Below are 9,724 nucleotides of genomic sequence, written 5' to 3'. Positions count from 1 at the left end.
TGCGGGAATTTCGAGGAATTTCGTCTTTGTCTTTACGATGAGGGAAGCTAATGAACTAGCACATCTTTACGATAAACAATGTAGTTGTAGGATACATTGTCTTTGGATCAATTATATCCCGGTTTTTTCTCACGGATTGTGTGAGAAAGGAGTGTAATCCCACTATTTGATCAATAAAGCTCTTGATTTCATCAAAAAACATCCCGCAAAAAAAAGATTTCATCAAAAAACAAAAAACCAAACGAGATTTTTTTGTGAGTATTTTTTTTGAGGGGGTCATCATTGTATTGAAACGAGATTTTTTTTTTGTGAGTAAACCAAGGAAAATGAGTGTCGAGCATCATTTTTGCCTATTCAGCCCATCTAGGCCCATGCATGGATAGGACCATTTCCAAGCCTGGAGGCCCAGCCAGCCAGAGTCACTGGCCATCCCACGCCCCTCGCAATCGCAAGGGCACAACCCTCGAAAGCCGAGTCGCAGCAGATCGGTTAAATCACCCCCAAAACGCACCCACCACCACAACTCCGGCGGCGGCGACCAGACGAACACGAGCACGAAGGCGATGGCGACTGCTCTCAACCGCGGCCTCCGCTCCGGGATCCGCCTCCTCGCCACCGGCGCCGAGGCCTCCAAGCCAGGCAAGTACCCCCCCTCCCACTATCCCTCCTCTATTATCCGATTGGGGTTTGAATGATGCGATCCGCGTCTCCGGCTGTGTACTTCTGCCCATCTCGATTGATGTGTATCTGCGCAGCGGTAGATCTGTTTGACCCGTGGAAATTACTCGGAATCTGTAACCGTAGTACCGGGCTGTTTTGGGATCGTTAATATAATTTGGGGAAATGGTTCGTCATAGGCTAAAATGGCCCCTCAGATGTGGATATGGCTGTGGTTTTCGATTGAACTGGTTATTATATAATCAGTTTTTTACATTGTCCTTCTTTGATGGATGGATCCAGCGACTAGCCTTGTCAGGAATGAATATGGGTGGGGAGTACTAGAAGGACTGACACACAATTTGTTGACTGACCATTTTATCATTCATGAACTGACGTACTACACCGATAACTTAGACTGTTAGCTGTGATGGCAGTGTAACAAAATTTGATTGTAATGTCTATTTCTTGGCAAGCCGCATGAGTTGCGTATTGCTGTAAATATGGACAAAGAGTGATGTTGATGAAATTTAGGTGAGTATCGTGTGAGTTGTAGATGCTCATAAAGGATTATCGGACATGCGTTCTTAGAGACAAGAACCAGACAAAATATATTTCTGAACTAGCAGCTTGATCATTTTTAATTGGCAATTTTGCATTGCTAGTTTGTTCATCTCTATGCAAGAAAAACAGGAAACAGACTACCAGTATTTCAATACTTATCTTTCTGCGAGGAAAATACTACATAGCTTATGGCATTTAATCCTATTTCCTTGTCAGTTAGAGCCTCATAATTATGTGTATGCTACATGAGTTGCATTCATCTTTTGTTACTAAATAATAAAATGTGTATCTTATGGCAGTGAAACAACTTCTGTTCATAATTTGTAGTGTTTAATTCTTGGCAAGACACATGAGTTCTGTCTTGCTGTAGATAGGGACAAAGACTAAAATTTATGGAATGTACATGAGAATTACGTGAGTGGCAGGTGCTCCTGAAAGAACATTACACATGCATTCTTCTTTTTTTGTGCGGGTGACGAAAAAGAATACCACTCAATATGTTTCTTAACTACCAGCTTTAACCAAATCACTTTCAAGCTTACTGGCAACCTTGTACTGCTAGTTTGCTCATCTATATGCCGAAACAAAACATAGCCTGCAAAGCGTTTCATGCTAAAATATTACTCTTCTTATGACACTGTAACCCTTTTTGCTCATCTGTTTTCTAATACTTGGTAGGATGTTTGATTTGTGCTGACTGTTAACATGGACAAATAATAAAGGTCGATAGAATTTAGGTGATCATCATGCGAGCCACAGATGCTCATACATGATCATCACCCATACACCTGGGAGACTAGTACTGTTACATGATACTGTTCACCCTTTTTGCTCATCCATGTCCTAATTCTTGGTAGGCTGCTTGAGTTGCTTTCTGCTGTAAATATGGGCAAATAATAAGATTGATGGAATTTAGGTGAGCATCATGTGTCATAGAAGCTCATAAAGAACCATCACACATACACCTGGGAGACTAGTACTGTGACATGATACTGTTAACCCTTTTTGCTCATCCATGTCCTAATTCTTGGTAGGCTGCTTGAGGTGCTTTCTGCTGTAAATATGGACAAATAGTAAGGTTGATGGAATTTAGCTGAGCATCATGTGTCATAGATGCTCATAAAGAACCATCACACATACACTTAAGAGACTAATAGTCGGATTCTGGCATGTCATCAATATCCACCAGGGTTTTGGTGCTTGTGATTTCTATTTGTTCTTCTGTGCTTTACATAGCCTCTTATTTATTTGTATCTTCATGTGTGTTTTAATTATCGATTTGTTTTGGATTTTCGTTGCTACTAGTATTCCTTCTGTACTAACTGACATGCTGGACACGACTTTTGTCTTAACTCATCAATTATGCTCGAAAATAGTAAAAATGATACTAATGCAGAATTCTTGGCATAAGGCAGTGGACCTCATGGATCATTATAAACACTCTAGAGGTGACTACAGCAATGCAGCATGAAAATGTGAAGAACTGAAGTTTGCTGTGGTAGTTTAGGAGAACTGGGCATGTTAATTGTGGGGATTGAATGAGTTGCGAACTCCTTTTTACATCTCTAAATTCGCTCATGCTTGCTGATTACCTGTTCTTTGTGTGTACATCAGCTTCACGTGGATTCCATGCTACCGGCGTGAAGAGGATGTCAGGGCACGGCCATGATGAGCCATACTACCTCCACGCCAAGCACATGTACAACTTGCACAGGATGAAGCATCAGAAGCTGACTGCATGGACTTCAGTGCTGGGAGCCGTAAGCATTGGTGTCGGTGTCCCGGTCTTCGCGGTCATCTTCCAGCAAAAGAAAGCCTCCGGATGAGCTCACATACCCTCCCAGGGCCTACTTATTGGACCTATTTTGAATTTAGCATTTTGTGAAGCCAAAGCTGTCACTTCACTTGACTCTTGTTGTTTCGTGTTACTCCATTTGCTGTTAGCAGATGATCTGAATCTGTAAGCTCGTTTCTTTACGGCACTGCTTTTCTGTTAATAATACAAGTGGCTTGAACTTTCCAGGCTGTGGAGAAACCCTGCAGTGTGATCCAATTCTTGTTTGCGTTCCTCTTGGCACCTGTTGACGCCTCTTTTGCACTTTGCATCTCTTTATATGCTGTCAGATAATGATTGTGTAGTTTGGTATTATCTGGCGAAAATTGCTCAAATCATGTCTGATGGATTCTTGGCGGAAATCGCGAAGTGTAAAATTGCAAGATGGCGAAAGAGGCAGATTCAAACTTTCAACTCTGTTTAATGTTTCTGTGGTGGTATAAGCCTGTACTTCGGCTTGGTACTTGTTCGCTTATGTTCTACTGATGATGAATTTTAATTTTGTTTTTGAGCCTATTAAGTATTTTATAGTTCAATTGGTAAGTGAGGTAAAACATGAGAGCTTGGGTATTACAGTTATACTAAGCCTGCGGCAATTGATTTGGATTGGAGGGAGTAGATGTTACATTTGGCGTTGCAGCGGACTACGGGGCCTAACAAATTGCTCCTACCCATTTCGAGATCAGGAAAGAAAAAAAAAAACTTAGGCCGACATGGCTCATCAAATGCGAATTTGCGTCCCTCTTTTTCAGAAGAAGAAGGGGCATAAATGAACTTTTCCCCCAATAAACCCCTTCTTCCATCAAGACAGGCAGACAGTTCCGTGGGCACCAGAACCACACCCCTTCCCGTTCAGACGCGGCGGAAGATCGAATCGGCCGCGCACGGCGATGGCGACGACTCCACCGCCGCCGCCGCTTCCTCTCCTCCTCCTTCCCCTCCTCCTGCTCGCGGCCTTCTCCGCCGCCGAGGAGTTTCCGCGCGACGGGAAGGTGATAGACCTGGACGACAGCAACTTCGAGGCGGCCCTCAGCTCCATCGATTTCCTCTTCGTCGACTTCTACGCGCCATGGTGCGGCCACTGCAAGCGCCTCGCCCCCGAGGTACTGCTGCTACTCGACCTCACACCTAACTGACCCTGTTACTTACCACTGCTCCCGAGAGGTGTGATGCGAATTGAGTTGTTTCGACTGTCCAGTATGCGAAGTGAGATGCCGCTGTGGATCTCGGCAATTGCGCGAGTTTTTTGGAAGTAGGGTAATTGAGAGTTTCGGATCGCAAGTCATTACCGGGATCTCTTGGGACTCCAGCAGGTTAGGGCGAGACCGTACAAAGTGAAATTTTATTTTAGGATTCTTATGTAGCGACCTAAATGTCAAGTGGACAATGAAATGGCACGCACCATCACTTCAATTAAGGTAGATTACTATGTGGAAGAACGGAAATTGTTGTAGCACGCCCTACCAAAATTTGCCAACCATTGGCTAGAGATTCCTTGACCCTTTGTTGGACAAAGTTTGGCAAGATTTGTAAAGAGAATGTGTGGAGAGTTGGCAAGATTCCATTGGCATCCCAACCAATTAAGATTCAAAGAAACATAGTCTGCCAACATTTTGGTACGGTAAAGGTTGGCACCAACCAAACAGACCCAGACCCATAGGTGTATCAAGATGTTTCTTTCTTGACCTTAACTAGATCCTCAAATTTTACATTTGCTTATTTCAACTGTTATAAAAGCAGGGAACTTTGGAGTATCTGTCTTGTAGGACTTAAGACTGAGAAAATGAACTGTTGCAGTTAGATGAAGCTGCACCGGTGTTGGCGGGATTGAGTGAGCCCATCATGGTTGCCAAAGTAAATGCCGACAAGTACAGGAAGCTTGGATCAAAATATGGAGTGGAGTAAGTGTTCCGCCCATAACTAGTCTGGGTTTAGAGATTTGTACATGCTATCATTATGATGTTCTTTATTTTTCTTCTGAGTGCAGTGGGTTCCCTACTCTAATGCTCTTTATACATGGGGTCCCTATTGAATACACTGGTTCAAGGAAAGCTGACTTGCTTGTCCGCAATCTTAAGAAGTTTGTTGCGCCTGATGTTTCTACTCTTGAGTCGGATTCTGCAATCAAGAGCTTTGTTGAGAATGCCGGCACAAGCTTTCCAATGTTCATCGGTTTTGGGGTCAACGAGTCATTGATTGCTGAATATGGAGGAAAATACAAGAAAAGAGCATGGTTTGCCGTCGCAAAAGATTTTTCTGAGGACTGGATGGCGACATATGATTTTAATAAGATCCCAGCATTGGTTGCAGTTCATCCAAAGTATAATGAACAAAGTGTGTTCTATGGCCCATTTGAAGGTAATTGTTAGGAAGCATTATTTTATTCCCTCCTTATGTCTATTATTCACAGTTTCTAGTTTCTTGAATCTGAGTGGTAATTTGACTAACATGTACTCCCTCCGTTCCTAAATATTTGTCTTTTTAGAGATTTCAAATGGACTACCACATACGGATGTATATAGATATATTTTAGAGTGTAGACTCACTCATTTTGCTTCGTATATAGTCGCTTGTTGAAATTTCTAGAAAGACAAATATTTAGGAACGGAGGGAGTAGAAACTTTTTAATATCTTATCGTCCCACGTTTATGAGGCTAGTAAATGGCGGTCTTGTTGTGTACACAGGACGTTTCTTGGAGGATTTTGTAAGGCAATCGCTGCTGCCTTTGACTGTCCCCATCAACACCGAGACATTGAAATTGCTGGATGATGATGACAGAAAAGTTGTCCTCGCAATTTTGGAGGATGACTCGGATGTAAATTCTACCCAGCTGGTAAAAATTTTGAGGTCTGCTGCTCATGCGAACCGTGATTTGGTGTTTGGATATGTTGGAGTCAAACAATGGGAGGAGTTTGTGGAGACTTTTGATGTTTCCAAGAGCTCACAATTGCCAAAGCTGCTAGTGTGGGACAGAAATGAAGAGTATGAACTAGTAAGTCTAACACTTACCTCAGTAATCTATTCTTGTTCCAGCTACCAGCATCCTAATGAAACCACCTTTAGTGTATCACTGTTCATCGGCGTGCTTATATTGGTTATATCGTATTCGGTAGAAGCGATATGTTTAGTCCTTTCATATTTATATGGTATTTTAGAAGTTTGAAAATTAGATATAGAGGTATGGTTAAAAATATTGAAAAGAAATACGGAAGTGTGTTTTTTAACCTGCTATTTCTGCTTAGCTTGTCAGCATCCGTTTTATAGTTCGCCATGTCGTGTAACTGACTAAAAATGCTTCTTGCGAAGGTGGAGGGTTCAGAGAAGTTAGAAGAAGGCGACCAAGCATCCCAATTAAGCCAATTCCTTGAGGGATATAGAGCAGGGAGAACAATAAAGAAGAAAGTCAGTGGCCCTTCCTTCATGGGTTTCATGCACTCTCTTGTCAGCATGAACTCATTATACATTCTCATGTTTGTTGTTGCTCTTCTCGGTGTCATGATGTACTTTACTGGCCAAGATGATACTCAGCCAAGACGGGTTCATGACGAGTGATAGCTTCTTGCATGAAAAGAAGGTTACCAACCAGGAGTTCTAGCTCGGAGGTCGTATTGCCACCTTTGAACTGTTGTTAGCCCTGAAGAGGTCAGGTTTTAGCGGTTGCTTGTGATATTCGCCGTTTCTCTGTCAGCAATCATCAGGTCCTGCATTTTCTCTGCCCCCGTTTCTGTTTGTTGGTTAGAGCTTAGCAACTAGCCCCCATGTAAAGCTAGAAACACTTCCTAATTTTGCCACTTGTGTGGAGTTTTTATTTATTTTATTGCGAGGGTTATATGGTGTATCATACTCTGCCAAACTTTTGTACAACTGAACTGATACAAGTATTAATAATGTGTGAATTGTGATCCGCTCTGTTCTTCATTTTGTCACTAAAACGGGCCCTTCTGTCCAGATTTTTCTTTGTTTGTTTTGTCAACTCTTCAGCAATGAGAAGATGAGTATTACAGTATCAGGTTTAGTTCAACACTAGAGTTTCCGGCTGGATATGTATTGCAAGATCAGTCATCAATGAATAGATGTGTACTCCCTCCGTAAACAAATACATGAGCATACTCCTATTTGTTTACGGAGGAAGTATTAAACATCCATGTACTTGTTGTTGGAAATATGAGCAAATTACTATGAGATTTAATCTGAATAAACATAAGATAAATCATGATAGCAATAGTAGGGATTAAACTAATCATGCAAACTAGCATAGTAGATGAACAAATTACATCTAAGGCACATACTAGAAACATAAATTCTACCACGATCTCGAACAAGAAGGATAGAATCACATACAGTGCAGCGGGAGCAGCACCGACGACATTGAGGTTGTCGCCCATGTCGTCGAGGATGAGGTTGCCGAGGTCGGGAAAGAAGTCATCGTTGGCGAAGTCGTCGCTGCCAGCAGTCGCGCGAGTACGCTCCCCAAAAACCTGATCGCCCCTCTCCCGTACAGGAGGGATGGAGAAGACTTACTTGGCGGCGCAATGATCTGAAACGGTGGTGCGAAACCATACGATACGGCGACGGCTAGGGTAGACGTCTGCCTGACTATATAGTGCGGGCCGGATAGGTTGTGGGAGTGAAACCCACATATGAGTCGCGATCCAACGTCCGTTAATTATTAATTAATGACTCATTATTTTTTTCGAATAGCAAAAATATAGACAACGTGCATAGCCCAGTCCTCGGCTCGGCTCAATCCGGCAATCCGCGGCGCGACGCGTCGTGACGAGGCGAGGCGAGCGAGGAGCACGCGTGTAGGTCTCCTCTTCTCATGCTCATACAAGTGGTAGAAGAGCCCACCTTATAAAAAAGTGCAACTCTCACTCAACTTACGTGGTGGGACTAAACTTTAGTCTCACTCACTTCACTCACATGTGTGCATGAATGGGCCAAGAGAATTTCAGAATTTTAGTTGGGCTTTGAGCCAAAGGCCTACTAGCAAAATTCTAATAACCCCACACAAAGTCTCATTGGCACATCTCATCATTTAGTTCCAAAACATTGTTTATATACCGGTGCTCAGTGGAGACTGTAAAGTTGAACTTCCACTCAGAGATTTATGCTACACCAGATCACAACTTGAATAGTGGACTGTGCCTTGAACTACAAATTTTCTGCGAGACTAGTTCCACACAAATTCTTGACCGATACTGGGCTGCCGCAAGGCTTCCTCGCGGGTAGAGCGTATACGTCATACTCCAGGGCCTTTCATGAATTTATTAGAGAACACTCAATTCTCACAGACTGCGACGTTAATAGTCAAATTCAGATAGGTGTGTTCCTAAGGAGATGCTCTGCAGGACAACATCTCTACTTACCCGAATAAACCACTTGGAACACATTAAGATAAGTATCAACATGTCATACATATCAGGAGAGTATTGCATCTTCACGGAGTGGGATAATTAATATAGGAATACTCTCCTCCCAGCTAACCAACAGCTTGTCTCCCACTTCTACTTCACGGGATCTCCGATCACATAGAGTGGGTTATCATTATGGACAACTCATGTGGTGGGTCTCATACCCATCTCCATCGGTGCATTATCTATCACACTACGTGATAAACCCTTTGTGAAGGGATCAGCCAAGTTTTTCGACATTTGGATATAATCCAACATAATAACTCCGGAGTTCCTCAATTTTCTGACAGATTTTAGTCTCCTCTTCACATGCCTTGAGGACTTCATATTGTCCTTAGAACTGTTTATCTTGACGATCACAGTTTGATTGTCACAGTTCATCAGGATAGGGGGTATTGGTTTTTCAACCATAGGCAAGTCCATCAAGAGCTCACGTAGCCACTCTGCTTCAACAGTGGCAGTGTCTAATACTGTGAGTTCTGCTTCCATAGTTGACCTCGTTAAGATGGTCTGCTTGCAAGACTTCCAGGAAACAGCGCCACCACCAAGTGTAAAAACATAACCACTTGTGGCCTTAATTTCATCAGCATCAGATATCTAGTTTGAGTCACTATAACCCTCTAGTACCCTTGGATACCCGGTATAGTGAATCTCATAGCTCGCAGTGCCTTTCAAGTAGCTCATAACTCTCTCAAGTGCATGCCAATGATCATCTCCCGGTTTTGACACAAACCGACTCACTTTGATCACAACAAAAGAGATGTCAGGCCTCGTGGCACTCGCCAAATACATAAGCGAGCTAATAATATGAGAATATATCAGTTGATCTCTAGCAATCCGTCGATTCTTTCAAAGCAACACACTAGCATCATATGGAGTTGGAGAAGGCATGCAGTCGCTATACCCAAAACGACTCAAGGTCTTTTCCATATAGTGAGACTGAAGTAGTGTGATCCCACCATTCTCATCTCTCAACAGCTTGATGTTTAAGATAACATCAGTTACTCCTAGATCCTTCATCTCAAAACAGCAAGATAAGAAATCCTTAACCTCCTTGATTAGATCAAGTTTGGTTCCAAAGATCAGTATGCCATCGACATACAGACAAAGACTAACTCCTTCACCCCCACCATGGCGATAGTACACACACTTGTCACCATCGTTTACTACAAAGCCGACAGCAGTTAATGTTCTTTCAAACTTCTCATGCCACTCCTTAGGAGCTTGTTTAAGGCCATATAAAGACTTTAATAA

General features: G+C 42.7%; 2 protein-coding genes and 3 non-coding genes across 5 annotated transcripts; all 5 read left to right on the top strand.

Annotated features, from left to right (window-relative positions):
* Positions 1-438: 438 nt before the first annotated feature.
* Positions 439-3,241, top strand: LOC125538297 (TonB-dependent heme receptor A). The gene is made up of 2 exons (XM_048701563.1): positions 439-639; positions 2,836-3,241. The coding sequence occupies exons 1-2, from the start codon at positions 564-566 to the stop codon at positions 3,045-3,047; spliced, it is 288 nt and encodes a 95-aa protein (XP_048557520.1). The 5' UTR covers positions 439-563; the 3' UTR covers positions 3,048-3,241.
* Positions 1,134-1,240, top strand: LOC125541964 (small nucleolar RNA snoR103). Its single transcript, XR_007297754.1, has one exon. It is a non-coding gene; the product is annotated as a small nucleolar RNA snoR103 (small nucleolar RNA).
* Positions 2,080-2,184, top strand: LOC125541965 (small nucleolar RNA snoR103). The gene has a single exon (XR_007297755.1). It is a non-coding gene; the product is annotated as a small nucleolar RNA snoR103 (small nucleolar RNA).
* LOC125541962 (small nucleolar RNA snoR103) lies at positions 2,257-2,361 on the top strand. The gene has a single exon (XR_007297752.1). It is a non-coding gene; the product is annotated as a small nucleolar RNA snoR103 (small nucleolar RNA).
* Positions 3,242-3,845: 604 nt separating the features above from the next.
* LOC125538296 (protein disulfide isomerase-like 5-2) lies at positions 3,846-6,960 on the top strand. Its single transcript, XM_048701562.2, has 5 exons — positions 3,846-4,158; positions 4,853-4,956; positions 5,043-5,413; positions 5,741-6,048; positions 6,363-6,960. Exons 1-5 carry the CDS (start codon positions 3,946-3,948, stop codon positions 6,606-6,608), a joined length of 1,242 nt encoding a protein of 413 aa, XP_048557519.1. The 5' UTR covers positions 3,846-3,945; the 3' UTR covers positions 6,609-6,960.
* The last annotated feature ends 2,764 nt before the right edge of the window (positions 6,961-9,724 follow it).

The sequence above is a fragment of the Triticum urartu genome, chromosome 2A (genome assembly GCF_056163025.1).
Source record: "Triticum urartu cultivar PI428250 chromosome 2A, HENAU_Tu73, whole genome shotgun sequence".
Taxonomy (NCBI): Eukaryota; Viridiplantae; Streptophyta; class Magnoliopsida; order Poales; family Poaceae; genus Triticum; species Triticum urartu.
Note: the sequence above shows the minus strand (reverse complement) of the source record. Positions and strands in the feature narration are given on the sequence as shown.

What these genes read in the sequence shown, in the direction of transcription:
- LOC125538296 (XM_048701562.2), top strand. Translation starts at nt 3,946, where the DNA reads ATGGCGACGACTCCACCGCCGCCGCCGCTTCCTCTCCTCCTCCTTCCC. An exon ending in GCAAGCGCCTCGCCCCCGAG is followed by an intron (nt 4,159 to 4,852) that starts GTACTGCTGCTA and finishes GAACTGTTGCAG; the next exon opens with TTAGATGAAGCTGCACCGGT. An exon ending in GGATCAAAATATGGAGTGGA is followed by an intron (nt 4,957 to 5,042) that starts GTAAGTGTTCCG and finishes TTCTGAGTGCAG; the next exon opens with TGGGTTCCCTACTCTAATGC.
- LOC125538297 (XM_048701563.1), top strand. Translation starts at nt 564, where the DNA reads ATGGCGACTGCTCTCAACCGCGGCCTCCGCTCCGGGATCCGCCTCCTC. An exon ending in CGCCGAGGCCTCCAAGCCAG is followed by an intron (nt 640 to 2,835) that starts GCAAGTACCCCC and finishes TGTGTACATCAG; the next exon opens with CTTCACGTGGATTCCATGCT.